The sequence below is a fragment of the Lepidochelys olivacea genome (genome assembly GCF_965140295.1).
Source record: "Lepidochelys olivacea isolate rLepOli2 genome assembly, chromosome: 14".
Lineage (NCBI taxonomy): Eukaryota > Metazoa > Chordata > Testudines > Cheloniidae > Lepidochelys > Lepidochelys olivacea.
In genome coordinates this window covers 45,692,891-45,716,134 of record NC_140424.1, presented here as the reverse complement: position 1 = coordinate 45,716,134, position 23,244 = coordinate 45,692,891, and the positions used below count along the sequence as shown (strand labels likewise).

At 59.0% G+C, this 23,244-nt stretch overlaps 1 protein-coding gene across 1 annotated transcript; it reads left to right on the top strand.

Annotated features, from left to right (window-relative positions):
* Nucleotides 1-21,363, top strand: LOC311531162 (class I histocompatibility antigen, F10 alpha chain-like). Its single transcript, XM_084648304.1, has 8 exons — nucleotides 1-119; nucleotides 201-545; nucleotides 2,618-2,878; nucleotides 16,132-16,407; nucleotides 18,297-18,575; nucleotides 19,044-19,160; nucleotides 19,501-19,533; nucleotides 20,095-21,363. The coding sequence occupies exons 1-8, from the start codon at nucleotides 38-40 to the stop codon at nucleotides 20,097-20,099; spliced, it is 1,398 nt and encodes a 465-aa protein (XP_084504430.1). The 5' UTR covers nucleotides 1-37; the 3' UTR covers nucleotides 20,100-21,363.
* The last annotated feature ends 1,881 nt before the right edge of the window (nucleotides 21,364-23,244 follow it).

The window sequence follows — 23,244 nt, the reverse complement described above, 5'->3', positions numbered from 1 at the left end:
GGTCTAACCTCGCCCAGCCCGGCCTGCCCGGATACCGATGACGAACCGCCGCGGCCTGCGTCCTGATTGGACGGCCACGGGCAGCGGCGACGCTTGGGACAGTGCCAGGGAGCCCGCAGGTCTGCGCCCCGCTGCCCGGCTCTCCTGGCCCCGCAGGGCTGCGCCCCGCTGCCCGCTGCCCGGCTCTCCTGGCCCCGCAGGTCTGCGCCCCGCTGCCCGCTGCCCGGCTCTCCTGGCCCCGCAGGGCTGCGCCCCGCTGCCCGCTGTCCGCTGCCCGGCTCTCCTGGCCCCGCAGGTCTGCGCCCCGCTGCCCGCTGTCCGCTGCCCGGCTCTCCTGGCCCCGCAGGGCTGCGCCCCGCTGCCCGCTGCCCGGCTCTCCTGGCCCCGCAGGGCTGCGCCCCCCGCGGGCCGGGTGACCCCACGCCTGGATATTCGGGGCTCCGTCTTCTCGAGGCGCCCATTCCCCGCCCCGCGGCCAGGACCCATGGCCTGGGGGCTGCTCCTGGCGCTCTGCGGGGCGCTCCTGCCTCCAGCCGCGGCGGGGGGTGAGTACCAGGGGGGCTGGGGGGGCAGGGTGAGCCCCAGCTGGGGGTGTCACCATAACAGGCCGGGCATCCCCCTCTGACACGGGGGGGGGGCGCAAACTGGGGGGGGGGATGCCGGGGCCCCCACAGGACCTGCTGCCGTGAGAGCGGGCGCAGGGTGAAAACGGGGTGGGAACTGGTGCGGGAGGGGATTCGATAACGGGTCCTCCCGCGCCGCCCCAGCCAGCAGCCGCCGCTCTCCGGCCGCCCAGCTCTGAAGGCCGGGCCCCGCCAGCAGCCGCGCCGATAGACGGATTAATGCCGACTACCAGTAATGGGGGGCGGGCGCCACGGGGCGAGGGGGGCAGCCGCCCAGGGCGAAAGGTGCAGGAGCGGAAAACGGGGTGGAAATATGACGAAATAGCCGGGTAGGGGCACAAAGACGCTTGCTGGCCCCCGGGCACTAAAATAGCTAGTTTCCAGCTGGGCGTGGGGATGGCGGGGGGGCACCCCATTGGACGGCCATTGGGGGTGGGCTCCTTGGGCTGTTCTGCCTTTCTACAGACCTGGGCAGCCGCGTCCTGGGCCAGGATGGAGGCTCCTAGGCGCTGGGAGCTAGTTCAGATAATGAATGGTCCCATCTGGCCTTGAAATCTACAACAGTCCAGCCCCTTGGCTCTGTCTCCTCCATGGGCCTGAGCCGCGTCCCCCCATCCTTCTTGGGGGGCTCTGCCAGGAGTCCCCAACACGCCAGCCCCCAGGGGCGATGTCAAACCAGGGTGACTGAGCACAGGGAGAGGAGCCAGCCGGCGCTGTGGGAGCAGAGGAGGACTCTGGGGGCTGCTTTCCCTGCAGGGTAGGGGGGCTTGTTGTCCCCGACCTCTGGCACAAAAAAGGGGGGGAACTGCTTGATTGGCCCCCTGAGAACCCCACATCCCTGTAGGACTGGTCTGTTTAGTTCCGAGGAAGGGGAGTGTGAACCCCACCAGCCATGGCATGTAACTGTTGATAGTGGGGGGGCACAATTTAGAGGTTCTGGTGGTATGCAGTGGGGTTCAGGGCCGGGCACATAAACCCTGGCAGAAATCTGGGGGCACCTGACCCTTTGTGTCCCCTCCCCCCCGATGCATCACCTCTGCACACCCATATGGACCCCACACGCCCCAGGTCCTTTGTTTTCAGGTTTTAATTTGTTTAAATGTTCCTGGGAATTTATCAGTGCTAATTACAAACCTTGTAAAAAGTGGGTGAAAACCAGCACCGGCTATTAACTGCCCAGATTTCTGGGGCAATCTCCGGGTTAATACTGGGGGACGGGAGGGCAGAAAAAACACAACAAAGAGGGAAAAGTCTGAGTAGTGAAAGTGAAAGCAGTTTAATGTTGTGGTTTATTTCAGGAACTGCATTTACTGGTATGTACGCCGTGTGTGTGTTGTGTGTGTGTGTAACTTCCTCTCCATTGCCTTACGTTAACAGGCAGCCTTGCATTGACACTTAGACCAATTCATTATTCACACAAACACATCGACCTGCTGTCAGGGGTTGGATTTTCTTACCAAAATCAGTATTTCCGTGGGCCTGAGTGAGCCAAAATTGGGGTGAAAAATGAGTTAACACCAAATAACGGCTTCTGTCAAACCCAGGAATTATTCAGTAAAAACTGACAACGAAGGGCCTTGCACACGCACGTCCCCCCCCCCCCCCCACAGGTACACCCGTGCAGACATAACACGCACACGCACACCACAGACAGGCACACGGGCCACAAATGCCCCTCCCATCCTCAGGGCATTTGCACATGGGGGCAGTTCTTAAGGGGGCAGTTAACCCCCTGCCAATATCTGACCCCCGTAAACAAGCCGCCGGCTTTCAGAGGCGCGGGCTGGGAGATCGTCCTTCCTGATTCCCCCTCGGCTCCACGCAGTGTGAGTTACTCACACACCCCAGCTTGTCCCTCGCCCAGGATGGGGCTGAGGGCAGAGGGACGTAGCTGGGGGTGGGAGGTCTCTGCTGGTCCCCACTGGGTGACCCTGGTGTCCTGTGAGCAAGGGACGAAGCCGCTTGTTAACTCGACCTCACTCCTGTTGCTTTAGGGCACCACAGCCTGGCCGTGCTAGTCACAGCCGTCACCCATGAAGACGGGACTCATCACTTCACCATGATCACCAGCGTGGATGACGTTCAGATCGCGTACTACAGAAGCGACACGCGAGAGGTCAGACCCTCCCAGGAGTGGGTGGCACAGGCCCTGGGCACTGAGTATCTCCAGGAAAAGACCCGGGAGTTCTGGAGGCACGAGGAGGGCTGTAAAGTCCATAACAGGAGGTGGATGCAGCTGTACAACCAGACGGGCGGTGAGTGTCTGAGAGTTGTTGTTATTAATGGACACGTGAGAGCTGCCCGCTCAGAATCACTCTGACTGGGGATCGGGGCCTCACTGTGCTACGTGCTGCCCAAACCAGAGCTGGCTGGAAAATGCAGTTTTCTTCCCACAGAAAATTTCACATTCCCAGAAGTGTTTTCATTCGCATTCAGAAAGAAGAGTCATAAATGGGAGGTTTCCATGGGGGTATCTGTGTGGACTATCGGAAGGAAACTTTTCAGAAATTCCATCTCAGGAGAATCCCAGGCAGGGAGCCGGGCAGCCCCGGGATCTTCCCTTTTAATTTCCCCCATAGAAAATCAACGTTTTCTGGCCAAATTGAATTTTTCTCATGAAAAATTATAATTCTGCAGAAACAGCCTTTCCCAAGGCTAACAGATTGTCAGGAAGTTTTAGGAAAGGAATAGAAAATAAATAAATACCATAATGCCACTAAATAAATCCATAGTGCGCCCTCACCTTGAATACTGCATTCAGATGTGGTTGCCCCATCTCAAAAGGGACATAGTGGATCTGGAAAAGGTTCAGAGGAAAGGGTAGCAAAGATAATCATGGGTATGGAACGGCTTCCATATGAGAAGAGACCAAGAAGATTAGGGGTGCTGAGGTTAGAAAAGAGACGACTAAAGGGGGATATGCTAGAGGTCTATAAAATCATGGCTGGTGTGGAGAAAGTGTAGAAGGAAGTGTTATTTACTCCTTCTCATAACACAAAAACTAGGGGGCACCTGATGAAATTAACAGGCAGCAGATCTAATACAGACCAAAGGAAGTACTTTTTCACACAACACACAATCAACCTGTGGAACTCATTCCTGGGGGATGTTGTGATGGCCAAAAGTATAAGTGGGTTCAAAAAATAATTAGATAAGTTCCTGGAGGATAGCTCCATTAATGGCTATTAGCCAACATGGTCCGGGACACAACCCCATGCTCTGGGTGTCCTTAAACTCCGCTTGCCGGAAGCCAGGAGGGAAGACGGGTGGATCACTCCAAAATTGCCCTGTTCTGTACACTTCCCCTGAATCTCTGGTGTTGGCCACTGTCAGACCTTGGTCTCACCCCATATGGCACCTCTCATGTGCACCGGTGGAGAGAATCGAAGAGCTCAGTAACTGTCCGGCAGAATCCCAACCCCTCAGTCCTTCCCGTGGGTCTGCTCTGACCCCTCCTGCTTCTCAGCGTCCTCTGGGATTGTTCGCTAGCTCAGCACGAGGCCAGGCGCATGGTCAGAGACGGTAAAGTTTCGGTGTCACCGTCTGGCCGAGCCCCCCTCTGAGCCTCTCGACCTACAGACACATTTCCCCGATCTCAGTGCCCTGGTGTCACCGTCTGGCCGGGCCCCTCTGACTCCACCCGCCCTGTGTTGCAGCAGGGAGCGGGGTGGACTGACCAGGGAATGTCATCTAGTTCTGCTGGGCCTGTCTGCATGGGGGATGGGAGAGCAGGGGGTGACTCCACTGAAGTGAGGAGACCTGAGCCTGTCACCGGAGCTGGGCGGGGTTGGACCCAGGTGACACCTTTGCCCGGGAAAGTGGACAAAGGCTTGAGGAGGAGCTGGGGGAAAGAGGAGTGAGCCTGGGGGAGGGGGGTTTTTTGGTTTCAGTTTTGGGCTGGGGGGTGGAACGCAGGGAACCCCAGGGCTGGGGTCTAAGCTCCCTGCTCCCCCAGAAGGACTGGACTGAGGGGTCCTGGTTGTACCCACAAGCTCTGTTTTGGACCGTGTTCCTGTGGTCCAATAAACCTTCTGTTTTACTGGCTGGCTGAGAGTCTCAGTGGATCCCAGGAAGAGGGGTGCAGGGCCTGGACTCCCCCACACTCCGTGACAACTGGTGGCAGCGGTGGGATGTACTGCACCTCGTGGACGGCGCTTCCTGCAGTAAGTGACTGGGGAGCAGTAAAACGAAGAGGGATTGACGAGGACCAGGCGTGCTGAAGGCTCAGAGAGGAGCTGTTTCGGGGGGCGGTTAACTCCTGGGAGTGTGTGACCAGCGAGAAGGACTGTGCAGTAATGGGGTCCCCCAGGGACTGCGGTGAGCAGTCTCAGGGGTGGAGGAGTCTGCGGCTTGGCCCTGGGAGAGAGAAGGACTTTTGCAGTAACAGGGTCCCCCGGGGGATTGCAGTGAGCGGTCCCACGGGCGGAGGAGTCTGCAGCTCGACCCTGGCAAAGAGGTGGTGACCTCAAGAAGGACGAGGGGTTCTCCCTGGAAACCGTGGGAAGCTGCCCGGCCTGCGAGTGGCCAGCAGGGAGATGTACGCTAAACGCCTTAAGAGCGACCTGGTGGAGCTGTGCAGGCAGAGGGGGCTGCGCATCGGGAGGTCCACCAAGGAACAGCTGATTGCCCAGCTGGAGGAGGGAGATCACTGGAACGAACCAATCCCTGTCCCTGAGGGAAGCAGCCTGGCAGATGCAGCGCGGGCACCGGTGTCTGTCCCAGCGGGGAGTGAACAGGAGGCTGCTGAGGGCTTCCCGAGACCCCTCCGACCTATACCTAGGGGAAGGGCCGGGAGGAGCCCAGTGGATACTGAGGGCCCTGTGACCCCTGCGGCCCGCAGGGGATCCTCCCAGCAGAGCTCCCCATCGCTGGAGCTGAGGTGGCTGCAATGGGAGAAGGAGCTAAAACTGGGAGAGTTGGAGCTCAGGCAGCGGGAACTGCAGGAGAAGTGGGAAAAGCAGCGTCAGCATGAGCTGGAGGAGAAGGAGAAGCAGAGGCAGCATGAGCTGGAGCTGGCCAGGCTGAGGAGCAGCGAGCCCCCGGCTGCGGTGAGTGATGGGGGATCTGGGACTGCACGAAGCTTTGATAAGTGCCTCCTGGCCCAGCGTAAGGAGGGGGAGGACATGGATGACTTCCTGGATGCCTTTGAAACAGCCTGCGAGCTGCACCAGGTTGATCCTGCGGACAGGCTCCAGTCTCTCACCCCCTGACTGGACCCCAAGGCCATGGCATTGTACTGCCAACTGGAAGGGGCAGAGAAAGGGAACTACGAACTGTTCAAAAAGGCCCTGCTACGCGAGTTTGGGCCGACTCCTGAGATGTATCAAGAAAGGTTCCGGAGTCAGCGTAAAACCCCTGAGGCCTCATATCTGCAACTCGCCATCCGCATGGGTTGATACGCCACCAAGTGGGCCGAGGGGCCCAGACGAAGGCAGACCTGGTTAAACTGATCGTACTGGAGCAACTGTATGAGTGATGCCCATCCAACCTGAGGCTATGGCTGGTGGACAAAAAGCCAGAGACACACAGGGCGGCTGGCCAATGAGTTTGTGAACAGTCGGTCAGGGGGTGGCAGGGAGGAGTCCCAAAGGAATAGGCCCCCCCCCCCCGATGCAGAGAGAGTCACCATGGGGCCTCCCAAAGGGGGAATATGGAGAACCCCCTCCCAAGGGGAACGCCTGGCGTCGGGCCCCTCCAACCTGCTCGAGGGGACCAACATGACCTGAGCTGCTATCACTGTGGCCAGAGAGGCCACATACGGACCCAATCTCCCAAGCTCAGGGACAGACTGAGCAGACCCAACCTACCCAGGGTTAACTGGGTAGGGACCCAGCTGGAGGAGGGGCAGGCTTCCCAGGCAAGGCTTCCCTACCAACTGCTCAGGGGGGAGGAGGGCCCCAGACCAGCTCCCCTGGGGGGATGGATGCTCCGGACTCAAGGTTCTCCGTTTACAGGGTGGGCGCGGGGCTGTCCCTGCAGAGCGAGTGCCTTGTTCCCCTTTGTGACCTGTAGCCAGAGCCGGCGAGGGGCACTGCACCCTGACCTTGGGGAGGATACCACACCGGAGGGGCAGGACCCTACCCTGGTGGGGAGGGAGCGCCGAGGGGCACGGCTCAGAGAGGCTGTGGCCTCAGACCCGGCCAGCGAGAGGGAACCGGTCCCCATCCCTTCCCCAGCGGCTGAGTTCCAGGCCGAGTTGAGGAAAGATCCCTCCTTGCGGAAGCTCAGGGACCTGGCCGACCTTGGTGTGGTACGGACCATGAGCAGAGGCTGCCAGGAGAGGTTCCTGTGGGAGAAGGGGTTCCTGTACCGAGAATGGGCTCCCACAAGGGAAGTAGAGTCCTGTGGGATCAGGAGGCAGCTGGTGGTCCCCCAGAAGTATCGCCGCAGGCTCCTGTACCTGGCCCATGACATCCCCCTCGCAGGGCACCAGGGAATCCGGCGCACCCGGCAGAGGTTGCTACAGAACTTTTACTGGCCCGGGGTCTTTACCACGGTCCGGCAGTATTGCCGATCCTGTGACCCCTGTCAGAGGGTGGGGAAGGCCCGGGACAAGGGGAAAGCGGCTTTGAGACCTTTGCCCATCATAGAGGAGCCTTTCCAGAAGGTGGCTGTCATGGAGTGTGGGGGAGTCCAGGCCCTGCACCCCTCTTCCTGGGATTCACTGAGACTCTCAGCCAGCCAGTAAAACAGAGGGTTTATTGGACAACAGGAACACAGTCCAAAACAGAGCTTGTGGGTACAACCAGGACCCCTCAATCACGTCCTTCTGGGGGAGCAGGGAGCTTAGACCCCAGCCCTGGGGTTCCCTGTGTTCCTCTCCCCAGCCCCAAACTGAAACTAAACCCCCCCAGCAGGTTCCCTGCTGCAGCCTCTGTTCACATTCCTGGGCAGAGGTGTCACCTCCCCCTCCCCCTCCTGGCTCAGGTGACAGGCTCTCAGGTCTCCCCTCCCCAGGGCACATTCCCAGGTCAACACTCCCCCCTCCCTGCTGAGTCACATCGTCACATCTCTCCCCCCTTTGAGACTGAACTGAGCGGGGTCACGCTGACCAGTGACCTGGGGAAGTTCGGGGCCCCCTCTCCGGGACAGCGCATCCGCTATCAGGTTGGCACTTCCCTTCACGTGGACCACGTCCATGTCGTAATCCTGCAGGAGCAGGCTCCATCTCAGGAGCTTGGCGTTGGCTCCTTTCATCAGATGCAGCCAGGTCAGGGGAGAGTGGTCGGTGTAGACGGTGAAGTGTCGCCCGAAGAGATAGGGCTCTAGTTTCTTGAGGGCCCACACCATGGCCAGGCACTCCTTCTCGATGGCCGCGTAGTGTTGCTCCCGGGGTAGCAACTTCTTGCTCAGGTACACGATGGGGTGTCTCTCCCCCTTTTCATCCTCCTGCATTAACACCGCCCCCAGTCCCGTGTCTGAGGCGTCGGTGAACACCACAAAGGGCTTGTCAAAGTCTGGGTTTGCCAGAACTGGGCCACTGACCAGAGCCTTCTTCAGCGCCCGGAAAGCCACCTGGCACTGCTCGGTCCAGACCACCTTGTCTGGCTTCCCCTTCTTGCATAGCTCCGTGATGGGGGTGGCGATGGCGCTAAAGTGGGGCACAAATCTTCGGTAGTATCCTGCCATCCCAATAAAGGCTTGGACCTGCTTTTTGGTGTGGGGAGCGGGCCAGTCTCTGATCACCTCCACCTTGGCTGGTTCCGGCTTTAGGCGGCCGCTCCCCACCCGATGGCCCAGGTAAGATACTTCCGCCATCCCCACCTTGCACTTCTCCGCTTTTACAGTCAGCCCAGCCCCCTGGAGTCGGTCCAGCACTTGTCTAACCTGGGACACGTGGTCCTCCCAGGTCTGGCTAAAGACACAGATGTCATCAATATACGCCACGGCAAAACTCTCCATCCCCCTCAGGAGCTGGTCCACTAGGCGCTGGAAGGTGGCCGGCGCTCCCTTGAGGCCGAAAGGCAGGGTCAGGAACTCATAGAGCCCCAGAGGGGTGATAAAGGCCGATTTCAGTCGGGCATCTGCATCCAGCGGCACTTGCCAGTAGCCCTTTGTAAGGTCCATGGTGGTAAGGTACCGAGCTCCTCCCAGCTTGTCTAGGAGCTCGTCAGGCCTGGGCATGGGGTACACATCAGATACAGTGATGGCATTGAGCTTCCGATAGTCCACACAGAGCCGGACCGACCCGTCCTTTTTGGGGACCAGCACCACCGGCGAGGCCCAAGGGCTGGCAGATGGCTGGATCACCCCCAAAGCCAGCATGTCCCGGACCTCTCTTTCCAGGTCCTGAGCAGTTTTCCCTGTGACTCGGAAGGGGGAGCATCTTATCGGCGGGTGCGACCCTGTCTGCACCCGGTGGACAGTCAGATTAGTGCGTCCAGGCTGGTTGGAAAACAGCTGTCGGTAAGGATGCAGCACCTCCCTGACCTCAGCTTGCTGGGCAGGGGTTAGCTGATCCGAGAGGGGAATTGTTTCCAGGGGGGAACCAGCTCTGGTCCCAGGGAATAGATCTACTAAAGGGTCATCTCCCTGCTCTTCCCACTGTCCACACACGGCCAACACCACATTCCCCCTGGCATAATATGGCTTCATCATATTCACATGGTACACCCGGTGGTGGTTTGCCCGGTTCGACAGCTCCACCACATAGTTTACCTCATTGAGCTGCTTGACGACCTTGAAAGGGCCCTCCCAGGCGGCCTGTAGTTTGTTCTTTCTCACTGGGATGAGAACCATCACCTGATCCCCGGTGGCGTAGGCACGGGCCCGTGCCGTGCGGTCATACCAGACCTTCTGCTTCCTCTGGGCTCTGGCCAGATTCTCCCTGGCCAGGCCCATGAGTTCAGCCAGTCTCTCTCGGAAGATCAGGACATACTCCACCACTGACTCTCCATCGGGAGTGGCCTTCCCCTCCCACTCGTCTCTCATCAGGTCCAGGGGGCCCCTCACCCTCCTTCCATATAACAGTTCGAAAGGCGAAAATCCGGTCGACTCCTGGGGCACCTCCCTGTACGCGAACAGCAGGTGCGGTAAGTACTTGTCCCAATCCGGCGGGTGCTGGTCCATAAAGGTTCTCAGCATCATCTTTAGCGTCCCGTTAAACCTCTCCACCAGCCCATTGGACTGGGGGTGATAAGCTGAGGCCCAGTCGTGCCGGACCCCACATTTCTCCCACAAGCACCAGAGCAGGGCCGACATGAAGTTGGAGCCTTGGTCTGTCAAGACTTCCTTGGGGAACCCCACTCGGCTGAAAATGGTCAGGAGCGCGTCGGCCACGGTGTCTGCTTCAATGGAAGCTAAGGGCACTGCCTCGGGGGAGCGGGTGGCGAAATCTACCACCACCAGAATGTATTTCTTCCCCGACCGGGTCGTCTTGCTGAGAGGCCCCACGATGTCCATGGCCACCTTCTGGAAAGGCTCCTCTATGATGGGCAAAGGTCTCAAAGCCGCTTTCCCCTTGTCCCGGGCCTTCCCCACCCTCTGACAGGGGTCACAGGATCGGCAATACTGCCGGACCGTGGTAAAGACCCCGGGCCAGTAAAAGTTCTGTAGCAACCTCTGCCGGGTGCGCCGGATTCCCTGGTGCCCTGCGAGGGGGATGTCATGGGCCAGGTACAGGAGCCTGCGGCGATACTTCTGGGGGACCACCAGCTGCCTCCTGATCCTACAGGACTCTGCTTCCCTTGTGGGAGCCCATTCTCGGTACAGGAACCCCTTCTCCCACAGGAACCTCTCCTGGCAGCCTCTCCTCATGGTCCGTACCACACCAAGGTCGGCCAGGTCCCTGAGCTTCCGCAAGGAGGGATCTTTCCTCAACTCGGCCTGGAACTCAGCGGCTGGGGAAGGGACGGGGCCCGGTTCCCTCTCGCTGGCCAGGTCTGAGGCCTCCGCCTCTCTGAGCCGTGCCCCTCGGCGCTCCCTCCCCACCAGGGTAGGGTCCTGCCCCTCCGGTGTGGTACCCTCCCCAAGGTCAGGGTGCAGTGCCCCTCGCCGGCTCTGGCTACGGGTCACAACCAGGGCGGCCTGGGGCTTGCTTGGCCAGTCCTCTAGGTCTCCCCCCATCAAAACTTCAGTGGGCAAATGGTGGTGTACCCCCACATCCTTGGGGCCCTCCTTGGCCCCCCATTTCAGGTGTACCCTTGCCACGGGCACCTTAAATGGGGTCCCGCCCACCCCTGTCAGGGTCAGATAGGTGTTGGGCACCACCCGATCTGGGGCCACCACCTCGGGCCGGGCCAGCGTCACCTCCGCGCCCGTATCCCAGTATCCATTGACCTTCCTCCCATCCACCTCCAGGGGAACAAGGCACTCTCTCCGGAGGGACAGCCCCGCGCCCACCCTGTAAACTGAGCACCCTGAGTCCAGAGCCTCCAGCCCTCTGGCGGAGCTGGCCTGGGGTACTCTTCCCTCCGGGGCCGGTGGTAAACTGGTAGGCCCCCTTTCCTGGGTCGTCTGCCCCTCGTCCAGCTGGGTCCCTACCCAGTTAACCCTGGGTAGGTTGGGTTGGCTCAGTCTGTCCCTGAGCCCGGGGCACTGGGACCGTACGTGGCCTCTCTGGCCACAGTGATAGCAGCTCCGGTCACGTTGGTCCCCTCGAGCGGGTCGGAGGGGCCCGACGCCAGGCGTTCCCCTTTGGAGGGGGTTCTCCCTATTTCTCCGCTGGGAGGCCCCCTGGTGACTCTCTCTCTGCATCGGGGGGGGCCTGTTCTTTTGGGGCTCCTCCCGGCTACCCCCTGACCGACTGTTCACAAACTCGTCGGCCAGCTGCCCTGCGTGCTGGGGGTTCTCGAGCTGTTTGTCCACCAACCACAGCCTCAGGTCGGAAGGGCACTGATCATACAGTTGCTCCAGTATGATTAGGTCCAGCAGGTCCTCTTTAGCTCGGGCCCCAGCTGCCCACTTGCGGGCATACCCCTGCATCCGGTTGGCCTGGTGTAGGTAGGTGACCTCAGGCGTTTTACGCTGACTCTGGAACCTTCTCCGGTACATCTCGGGGGTCAGCCCAAACTCACGGAGCAGGGCCTGTTTGAACAGTTCATAGTCCCCTGCCTCCGCCCCTGTCATTCGGCTGTACACCTCCACGGCTTTGGGGTCCAGTAAGGGGGTGAGGAACTGGAGCCTGTCTGCAGGGTCAACCCTGTGCAGCTCACAGGCATTCTCAAAGGCCGTCAGGAAGCTATCCATGTCCTCCCCCTCCTTCCGCTGGGCCAGGAAGCACTTATCAAAGTTCCTTGCAGTCTTGGGTCCCCCCGCACTCACCACAGCCGGGGCCCCACTGCTCCTCAGCCTGGCCAGCTCCAGTTCATGCTGTCTTTGTTTCTCCTTCTCCTGACGCTCCCTCTCCTTCTCCTCCTGCTCATGTTGACGTTGTTTTTCATGATCCTCCAGCTCCCTCATTTTCATCTCCCTCTCCCATTCCAGCCGCCTCCGCTCCAGGGATGGGGAGCTCCGCCGGGAGGATCCCCTGCTGGGTGCCGGGGTCAGGGTGCCCTCGGTATTCGCTGGGCTTCCCCCAACCCCTCCCCCAGACATAGGTAGGAAGGGTCTCGGGATGTCCTCGGCAGCAGTCTGACCCCTCCCAGCCCGGTCAGGCCCCAGGGCCCACGCTGCGTCCCCCGGGCAGCTTCCCTCAGGGACAGGGATCGGGTCATCCAAGCGATCCCTCTTCTCCAGCTGGGCAATCAGCTGTTCCTTGGTGGACCTCCCGATGCGCAGCCCCCTCTGCCTGCACAGCTCCACCAGGTCGCTCTTCAGGCGTTTAGCGTACAGCTCCCTGCTGGCCCCTCGCAGGCCGGGCAGCTTCCCACGGTTTCCAGGAAAAGCCCCTCATGTGCCAGTCCTTCTTGAGGTCACCGACTCTTTGCCAGGGTCGAGCTGCAGACTCCTCCGCCCCTGGGACCGCTCGCTGCAATCCCCCGGGGGACCCTGTTACTGCAAAAGTCTTTCTCTCTGGTCACACATTCCCAGGGGTTAACCACCCCCCGAAACCGTCTCTCTCTGAATCTTCAGCACGCCTGGTCCCCGTCAATTCCCCTTCGTTTTACTGCTCCCCAGTCACTTACTGCAGGAAGCGCCGTTCACGGGGTGCAGTAGATCCCACTGCTACCACCAGTTGTCACGGAGTGTGGGGGAGTCCAGGCCCTGCACCCCTCTTCCTGGGATTCACTGAGACTCTCAGCCAGCCAGTAAAACAGAAGGTTTATTGGACAACAGGAAAACAGTCCACAACAGAGCTTGTGGGTACAACCAGGACCCCTCAATCACGTCCTTCTGGGGGAGCAGGGAGCTTAGACCCCAGCCCTGGGGTTCCCTGTGTTCCTCCACCCAGCCCCAAACTGAAACTAAACCCACCCAGCAGGTTCCCTGCTGCAGCCTCTGTTCACATTCCTGGGCAGAGGTGTTACCTCCCCCTCCCCCTCCTGGCTCAGGTGACAGGTTCTCAGGTCTCCCATCCCCAGGGCACATTCCCAGGTCAACACTCCCCCCTCCCTGCTGAGTCACATCGTCACAGTGGCCATGGACATCGTGGGGCCTCTCAGCAAGACGACCCTGTCGGGGAAGAAATACATTCTGGGGGTGGTAGATTTTGCCACCCGCTACCCCAAGGCAGTGCCCTTAGCTTCCATTGAAGCAGACACCGTGGCCGATGCGCTCCTGACCATTTTCAGCCGAGTGGGGTTCCCCAAGGAAGTCTTGACAGACCAAGGCTCCAACTTCATGTCGGCCCTGCTCCGGTGTTTGTGGGAGAAATGTGGGGTCCGGCACGACTGGGCCTCAGCTTATCACCCTCAGTCCAATGGGCTGGTGGAGAGGTTCAATGGGATGCTAAAGATGATGCTGAAAACCTTTATGAACCAGCACCCGCAGGATTGGGACAAGTACTTACCTCACCTGCTGTTCGCGTACAGGGAGGTGCCCCAGGAGTCAACCGGATTTTCGCCTTTCGAACTGTTATATGGCAGGAGGGTGAGGGGCCCCCTGGACCTGATGAGAGACGAGTGGGAGGGGAAGGCCACTCCCGATGGAGAGTCAGTGGTGGAGTATGTCCTGATCTTCCGAGAGAGACTGGCTGAACTCATGGGCCTGGCCAGGGAGAATCTGGCCCGAGCCCAGAGGAAGCAGAAGGTCTGGTATGACCGCACGGCACGGGCCCGCGCCTACGCCACCGGGGATCCGGTGATGGTTCTCAACCCAGTGAGAAAGAACAAAGTACAGGCCGCCTGGGAGGGCCTTTTCAAGGTTGTCAAGCAGCTCAATGAGGTAAACGATGTGGTGGAGCTGTCGAATCGGGCGCACCACCGCCGGGTGTACCATGTGAATATGATGAAGCCATATTATGCCAGGGGGAATGTGGTGTTGGCCGTGTGTGGACAGTGGGAGGAGCAGGGAGATGACCCTTTAGTAGATCTATTCCCTGGGACCAGAGCTGGTTCCCCCCTGGAAACAATTCCCCTTTCGGATCAGCTAACCCCTGCCCAGCAAGCTGAGGTCAGGGGGGTGCTGCATCCGTACCGACAGCTGTTTTCCAACCAGCCTGGACGCACTAATCTGACTGTCCACCGGGTGCAGACAGGGTCGCACCCGCCGATAAGATGCTCCCCCTTCCGAGTCACAGGAAAAACTGCTCAGGACCTGGAAAGAGAGGTCCGGGACATGCTGGCTTTGGGGATGATCCAGCCATCTGCCAGCCCTTGGGCCTCGCCGGTGGTGCTGGTCCCCGAAAAGAACGGGTCGGTCCGGTTCTGTGTGGACTATCGGAAGCTCAATGCCATCACTGTATCTGATGTGTACCCCATGCCCAGGCCTGACGAGCTCCTAGACAAGCTGGGAGGAGCTCGGTACCTTACCACCATGGACCTTACAAAGGGCTACTGGCAAGTGCTGCTGGATGCAGACGCCCGGCTGAAATCGGCCTTTATCACCCCTCTGGGGCTCTATGAGTTCCTGACCCTGCCTTTCGGCCTCAAGGGAGCGCCGGCCACCTTCCAGCACCTGGTGGACCAGCTCCTGAGGGGGATGGAGAGTTTTGCTGTGGTGTATATTGATGACATCTGTGTCTTTAGCCAGACCTGGGAGGACAAGTGCTGGACCGACTCCAGGGGGCTGGGCTGACTGTAAAAGCGGAGAAGTGCAAGGTGGGGATGGCGGAAGTATCTTACCTGGGCCATCGGGTGGGGAGCGGCCGCCTAAAGCCGGAACCAGCCAAGGTGGAGGTGATCAGAGACTGGCCCACTCCCCACACCAAAAAGCAGGTCCAAGCCTTTATTGGGATGGCAGGATACTACCGAAGATTTGTGCCCCACTTTAGCGCCATCGCCACCCCCATCACGGAGCTATGCAAGAAGGGGAAGCCAGACAAGGTGGTCTGGACCGAGCAGTGCCAGGTGGCTTTCCGGGCGCTGAAGAAAAGGAGGACTTGTGGCACCTTAGAGACTAACCAATTTATTAGAGCATAAGCTTTCGTGAGCTACAGCTGTGCTGAAGGAGGCTCTGGGCAGTGGCCCAGTTCTGGCAAACCCAGACTTTGACAAGCCCTTTGTGGTGTTCACCGACGCCTCAGACACGGGACTGGGGGCGGTGTTAATGCAGGAGGATGAAAAGGGGGAGAGACACCCCATTGTGTACCTGAGCAAGAAGTTGCTACCCCGGGAGCAACACTACGCGGCCATCGAGAAGGAGTGCCTGGCCATGGTGTGGGCCCTCAAGAAACTAGAGCCCTATCTCTTCGGGCGACACGTCACCGTCTACACCGACCACTCTCCCCTGACCTGGCTGCATCTGATGAAAGGAGCCAACGCCAAGCTCCTGAGATGGAGCCTGCTCCTGCAGGATTACGACATGGACGTGGTCCACGTGAAGGGAAGTGCCAACCTGATAGCGGACGCACTGTCCCGGAGAGGGGGCCTCGAACTTCCCCAGGTCACTGGTCACAGTGACCCCACTCAGTTCAGTCTCGAAGGGGGGAGAGATGGGACGCAGCAGGGAGCGGGGTGGACTGACCAGGGAATGGCGTCTAGTTCTGCTGGGACTGTCTGTGCACGGGGGATGGAGGAGCTGGGGATGACTCCCCTGGAGTGAGAAGACCTGAGCCTGTCACCTGAGCTGGGAGGGGGTCGGACCCAGGTGACACCTTTGCCCGGGGAAAGTGGACAAAGGCTAGAGGAGGAGCTGGGAGAAGGAGGAATGAGCCTGGGGGAGGGGGGTTTTTTGGTTTCAGTTTGGGGCTGAGTGGTGGAACACAGGGAACCCCAGGGCTGGGGTCTAAGCTCCCTGCTCCCCCAGAAGGACTGGACTGAGGGGTCCTGGGGGTACCCACAAGCTCTGTTTTGGACTGTGTTCCTGTGGTGCAATAAACCTTCTGTTTTACTGGCTGGCTGAGAGTCTCAGTGGATCCCAGGAAGAGGGGTGCAGGGCCTGGACTCCCCCACACTCCATGACAACTCTGCCGTACAGACCCATTTCCCAGCTCTCAGTGCAGGGTCTGAGCTCTCTCCCTCCCCCGCAGGGATTCACACTGAGCAGGTTCACGTGGGCTGTGCCCTGAGTGGCCAGACCCCCGTGGACCCGAGGTTCCAGTACGCCTACGACGGGGGGGACTTCATCAGCTTTGATGCCCAGACGGAGACGTGGGTCGCGGCCGTGCAGCCGGCCTTCCTCCAGAAGCAGCGCTGGGAGACAGGCAAGACTTGGACTCCGTACGTCCAGCACTACCTGCGGTCCGAGTGCCTGGGGACCCTGCGGAGCCTAGTGCAGCGGGGAAGGGCGGTGCTGGAGCAGCAGGGTGAGTGAGCAGCAGGGATCTGTCTTGAGGAGTGGGCGATGGGGTGCAGAGACACCAATGGGACATGGGCATGTCCAGAAGGGGCAGTGTGGCCTAGTGGATAGTGCACTGGACTGGGACTCAGGACACCTGGGTTTTAATCCCAGCTCTGCCACTGGCTTGCTGGGTGACATGGGTCCAGTCATGCTGCCTCTCTGTGCCTCAGTTTCCCCCTCTGCATAATGAGGACAATGACCTCCTTTGTAAAGCGCTTGAGATCAACCGATGACAAGCACTAGACGAGAGCTACGGGTTGTTATTAGAGCAGACGGGTTATTAGCCGGTTCTGGCTGCCTGGGCGTCTCCGTTCTGCAGGGCCTTTCCCGTTGGCTTCCAGCTCCCTCAGACTTCCCTTTTCGGGCTGAAACATCCCAGCTTTGGGCTGAGTTGATTAATTTTGCCAAGTTCGGTCTGGAAAAGGCCCAGCCCTTTGTGAGTGTGAAGGAGGTGGGGTGGGGGAGGAAGATGTATTGTGTCATTATACAAAGAAAAAACTTGTTTTGAGGTTCTTGTGCCCAGCGATGGCACCTCTGCAGTCGAGGGCAGAGACATGGAGGGTGGCATGGACTCGGGACCATGTGACAAAGGGATTTAAGCGCCTGACAATGCAGACAGGGGCCAGCTGGGATTTCCGAATGGAGATGCCTGACTCCCCATGAGCTCACCGAGGTTAGGCACCGAGGGACGTTTGGAAATCTGGCCCTCACCCCCTAAATCGCACACGTGTGTTTGGGTGGCCCAGTGACAACCTGCCAGGGCGTAGCCGTGTTACAGCGCGGGATTGCGGGCAGCGAAGGAGACCCGGGCCCAGGCCTGTTCTGGCAACTACCCAGTTCAGTTATACCAATGTGAGCCATTTGAGTGAGTCTGCAGAGGGGATTTACACCAGATTAACTGGCTCCATTTACAAATCAGTGTAAACAGGTGCAGACCAGGTCTCTTACGCACCTGACTACTCAAATTCAAACTGGAACAGAGAAGGGCTACTAGGATGATGCGAGGAATGAAAAACCTGCCTTACGAGAGGACACTCAAAGGGCTTGGCTTGTTTAGCCTGACCAGATGCAGGCTGAGGGCAAATCTGATTTAACAAAGGCTGAGGGAGATATTTAAGTTAAGCGCCAATGTGGACACAAGAACAAATGGATACAAACTGGCCATCAACAACTTCAGGCTTGAAATTAGGCGAAGGTTTCTAACCATCAGAGGGGTGAAGTTCTGGAGCAGCCTCCCAAGGAGAGCAGCGGGGGCAAAACACCAAACTGGCTCCAGGACTGAGCTTGGTGAGTTTAGGAGGGGATGGGATGATGAGACTGCCTACTGTGACACATGGCCCATCGGCCACTGCTAATAGCAAAAATCCCCAAGGGCCGGTGATGGGGCACTGGCTGGGGAGCGCTCTGAGTTACTACAGGGAATTCTCTCCCAGATGTCTGGCTGGCAGGTCTCACCCACATGCTCAGGGTCTAACCAATCACCAGATTTGGGGTTGGGAAGGAATTTTCCCTCAGGTTACACTGGCAGAGACCCTGGTGGGGTTTTGCTTCCTCTGCAGCATGGGACACGGGTCACTTGCAGGTTTAAACTAGAGTGAATGGAGAAATGTTCTGTCACTTGACCTCTTTAACCCATGGTTCGAGGATGTCAGTTACCCAGCCAGAGGTTCGGGTCTGTTACAGGAGTGGGTGGATGAGGGGCTGTGGCCTGTGATGTGCAGGAGGTCGGACTAGATGATCACAATGGTCCCTTCTGAGCTTAAAGTCTATGAGACGCTGCAGGGCCTTTACCTGTTGTCTGTTACATGGTCCCAGCCCCTGGCACGTGGCTCACGCACTGTGTCTCCCCCACAGTGTCCCCCGAGGTCTCAGTTTCCCACACAGACTCTCCCGACGGCTCCATCACCCTCTCCTGCCATGCCAGGGGCTTTTACCCGCGTCCCATCCACGTCTCCTGGGTGCGGGACGGAGAAGACATCCTGGCGGAGAAGGACTCCAGTGGGATCCTGCCCAATGCCGACGGCACCTATTACATGCAGTCGTCCCTGGAGATCTCCCCGGAGCAGGAGGACGGGCCCCGCTACGCCTGCCGGGTGGAGCACAGCAGCCTGCTGGCCCCCACGCTCATCTGGGGTAAGGGTGGGGTGAATGGCAGGGCCCAGAGGTTGGGGGCACAGCCCATGGGAATTACAGAGGTGGGGTGTGACCCTGCTACAGGAAGGTCAATATCCCTGCCCATCATCAGTGTGAACTCGTCTAGCTCTGGGTATTCATGTGACCCACAGAAATGGCCGATCCCTCAGATAATCTGATTTTCTGGCTATGGTGGCATCCAGTGACGGTGAGTTCCACAGGCTGATGTCATTACGAGGGAAGGGCTTGGTTGCTGCGTGGCTTGTGTGGCTGGCAGTGCCCAGCAGAGCACCCGCCCTCTGTGCCCCATCTCCGTCCCCCTCCCAGCTCAGCCTTTCCCCAACCCCGGAGGCCAGGTCTCTGCAGACGCCCTTGGGGAGACGTTCAAGGCAAAGGCCTGTGGCTGCCCCAGGAGGATGCCCCAGCGGCTGCTCCCCTCGGTGACCTGGGCCCTTCTTCATCCCACAGCCCCTGGGAAGAAGCGCTCTCTGACCCCCGGGGTCCTGGCCGCCATCGTCCTGGCTGTACTGGTTCTGGCTGGAGCCGTAGGGGCCGGCGTCATCCTGTGGAGGAGAAAATCAGCACGTAAGAGCCGGTCCCCGTGGAGTCGGGATGTGGGGAGGTCTGGGGAGTGGGGCAGCCCAGCCAGCCCAAGGGGGAATGGCTCCTGCCACTGCCCCCCAAGGAGAGGTGGGGCAGGGCCATGGGGCAGGGCTGATCAATGTAGCTGGGGGCGGAGTGGGCTCTGTCGTTGGCTGGGCGCTATGTGCCCTGCTGTGGGGGGCACTGGGGTCAGGCTGGCCTGGGCGAGGTGCAGTTGGGGTCACGGGGAGCCCTGTGTCCAGGGGAGGGAGGTCGGGGTCTCCGCGGGGGAGGGGTTACCCTGCTCCCCTGCACTGACCCTCATTCTCTGCTTGTGTTTCAGGCCCTCGCAAACCCAGCTACGCTCTGGCAGCCAGTGAGTAAATCCTGGGTACGGGGCCCAGAGGCCCCAGTGCATTATGGGTATTGTGGGGTTCCCATGAGGGGAGGAGGGCGCCTAGCAGTGACTGCACATGGGCCCCAATCGCTGGTTACTCTGGGTCTGACCATTCCTCGGCGTGTGGGAATCTGCGAGGCCGTCCCCAGCCGTCGCCCTTCCCCGGCTACCCGGGATTCTCTGACACACGAGCTGCCTTCGCCCAAACCAAGGGAACCCAAAAGGGCCGGAACAGCATCCACAGGTCGCCCCTGAGGGCAGAGCTCTGCCAGCGTGCCAGCATGCACTGGGGGCCCTTAGCGCGGCTCTGGGGGTGGGAGTGCAGGCCGGTACCTGGGGCTGCGTAGGGGTGTTATGCTCTCTCCTGGAGGCCTGTCCATTGTCCCGCTGTCAGGACTGAGGGGTTTTGTGCAGAGCGCAATTTGGGGTCCATAGGTGACGCTGGGGGGGTAGCCGAGAGCTGAATTCCCATCTCCCTTCCCTAGCTGGGATCCCCCACAGCTAAAGCTGCCTTGGAACGATTTTCTTCTCTCTCCACAGCATAGATCAGAGAAGATTCTGCCTCCAGCTCTTCATTGGGGCAGACCCCCAGAGCGTGGGACCCCGGCGTCAGGGTGACCCTGCCCAGCTGTTGACCCTGCTGTCTCAGTGATCTCTGTCCACTGACTCCCTTCTACTCTGGGGGAGATTCTGGCGTGGTTGTTAGAGCAGTTTTCTCCTGTGGGTGTTGGGCCTCACACTGTTGTATGGCAGGGTTTGCGTTCTCTCCTGCAGCTTGCTCATTACAAATCACTGATCACGGGGACCTTCTCCAGCCAGAGCTTTGCCTCAGCTTCCCTCCAAAGGGAAGACACAACCCTGTCTCCCGTCTCTGCCAGTGCCAGTCACGGAGCAGTTCCCCCTTTTCCAGTCACAGGAGCCGGCACAGAGTCAGACGAGCTGGCAGAGGCTGGGGGCAAGTGGGGCACTATGGGATCCCACTCCCCTCCGTGGGGCAGATGGGCCGGCCTGGCAAACCGACCCCCAGCTTGTGACCAGCAGGAGGATACGTCTCTGTGCTCTGAGTTCAGCTCGGAGCTTTCGCCTGGATTATGTGGTTCAGACTCCCCACACCCCCCAAGCTGCTTGGGGCCGAGCCGCTGAGTCTCCCAGTGTCAGAGCCGGGCCCCCAGCACAGGAACAGTTCAGACCCGGAGCCCTACAGCCCCTCATACCGCCTTGCCGGAGAGTTTGAAACGACGCCAAGTGGCTGCTCCCTGCAGCCGGGGACCAGACGCTCACAAGGAGCTGACAGCAAGGGGCAGCGATTCATTCGGCTTTACACCGATAAATCCCTCTCGCAATCACACACGTAGCTACGTCCTTGTTACACCCCATGCCCACCCAGACACTGCCCTGCGCTGTCCCTGTCCCTGTCCTTGTGTCTGACACACTCAGCTGCCTGCTCCTCTTTTCCCTCCCTCCCTCCTCTGCGGCGTCCGTCTCTTCCCCTCCGCTCAAGTCTTCTTCACCTCCGTCCCCCCCTCGCCTCCTTCGGCCCCCCTCTGCCTTCTGCTCCCGCTCCCCTGTCAATCACTGCATAGGACCCTTACGTCTGTTATCTGTCAATCGTTGTTTACCACCTTCTTCTTCCCACCAACTCTCCCCCGTGCCCGTTAGCCCACGTTCGATTTACCTCACAGCGTTACGTCCCTTTACCCCCTTTTCTCCCAATTTGGTCTGGAGCGCTGGGTGCCCTGTACCCACCATTTAATGGGGGAGGGACTCTATATTATTTAAGATGGACATATCCAATGAAGTGGGTTTTAGCCCACGAAAGCTTATGCTCTAATAAAATATTAGTTTCTAAGGTGCCAAAAGTCCTCCTGTTCTTTTTGCGAATACAGACTAACACGGCTGCTACTCTGAAACAGGACACAAGATGGAGTTTCTCTGGTATCAGTGGGACTCAGCCAGCAGTTCTGCAGGAACTCAGCTATGAAATTGCAGAACTATTAAATATGGCTTGTGACCTGTCACTTCTCTCAGCCTCTGGAACAGATAACTGACGGGTAGCAAACGTAGTACGGATTTTTAAAAAGGCTCCAGAGGTGATCCTGACGATGACAGGCCGGGAAGCCGAACTTCAGTACCAGACAAATTGGCTGAAAGTGTCGTAAAGACCAGAATGATCAGACACATCGATGATGAACCCAGTATTTGGGGGACGAGTCAGCAGGCTTTTGTAAAGGGAAATCATGGCTCACCACTCTAGTAGAATTTTTTGTGGGGGTCAATGAACGTGTGGACAAGGGTGATCCCCTGCATAGAGTATACTTAGTCTTTCAGAAAGCCTTTGACAAGGTCCCTCCCCAAAGGAGCTGTTAGGAAAGGGATAGGTAATCAGACAGAAAATATCATAATGCCACTCTATAAATCCATGGTGCACCCACACCTTGAATACTGAGTGCAGAGCTGGTCACCAACCTCAAAAAATATATATTAGAACTGGAAAAGCTGCAGAGAAGGACAACAGAAATGATGAGGCGTGTGGAACAGCTGCCTTATGAGGAGAGATTCAAAAGACTGGTCACCTTAGACAAGAGACGACCTCTGGGGATGCGATGGGGTGTACAAACCCCACAGTGGGCAGCCAGGGGTTAAGGAGCTGCTCTGGCCCCAGCCAGCCCTGCCCTGCCACACCTGCAGGAAATGCACCAGCTGCAGGAGGAGTTCGCAGGCAGGGCAGCGGCTGGTTTGGGGCAGCCCAGGGAAGAGAGCAGACTGCGACCTGCAGCTCCAGCAGAGGAGAGCAGAGGGAAAGGCAGAATCTCTGCCCATGACAGCTGAGGGAAGGGAGGGCCTGCCACAGACACAGCCTGAGGGGGAAGCGTCCCCCTCTCCCTCTCATCTGGACTCTGCGTTTTGTTCATTCCCCTGTACTGTGGACAGCCCCAGCGGGGGAAAGCCCGAGGATGGAGCTGGCCCAGGAGGTCGTCCTACAGGAGGAGATGGTGGCCTGGCCGCCTGAGAAGGGATGAGAACTGTCCTGCTGCACGCAGATGCGGGAAGGTGTCTGTTGCTGAGCAGACACCCATCACAGGGCCTAGACCTTGACGGCGACTGTGGGACAATTGCAGGGGGTGGTAGGATGTGGCCCAGGGAGGGCAGCTTTACGTATCCCCTGGCTGCTACATTCCTGATAGCCCTCAAAGGGCCATGGGTCAGAGCTCGGTGGAGTGGGTGAGCCTCGCCTCCCCTACCAACAACCTCCCCTGCAAGTCATGGGCCTCCATCCTGACCACGAGCCAACACTACCTGACCAACCAACCCCCGAGCGAGGACCATCACAGGGGGATATGACAGAGGTCTGTAAAAACATGAAAGGTGTGGAGAAAGTGAATAGGGGAGTGTTATTTACTCCTTCTCATAACACAAGAACCAGAGTCACCCAATGAAATTAACAGGCAGCAGGTTTAAAACAAACCAAAGGCTGTAGTTCTTTACACAATGCACAGTCAACCTGTGGAACTCCTTGCTAGGGGATGTTGTGAAGGCCCAAAGTATAACTGAGTTCTAAAAAGAAATAGATACATTCCTGGAGGATAGGTCCTCAATGGGCTCAAGGACCAACCAGCCACGCAGATGAGCGGGAGAATGCTGGGTGCCCCCTCAGCACCCTGGCCCTCCCCACCCTGGCCACATCTCCAG

Bases quoted from the DNA above. Each gene is read 5' to 3' on its own strand.
- LOC311531162 (XM_084648304.1), top strand. From the start codon at position 38: ATGACGAACCGCCGCGGCCTGCGTCCTGATTGGACGGCCACGGGCAGC. The intron at 16,408-18,296 runs GTGAGTGAGCAG...TCTCCCCCACAG, and splicing joins GGCGGTGCTGGAGCAGCAGG to TGTCCCCCGAGGTCTCAGTT. The intron at 19,161-19,500 runs GTAAGAGCCGGT...CTTGTGTTTCAG, and splicing joins GTGGAGGAGAAAATCAGCAC to GCCCTCGCAAACCCAGCTAC.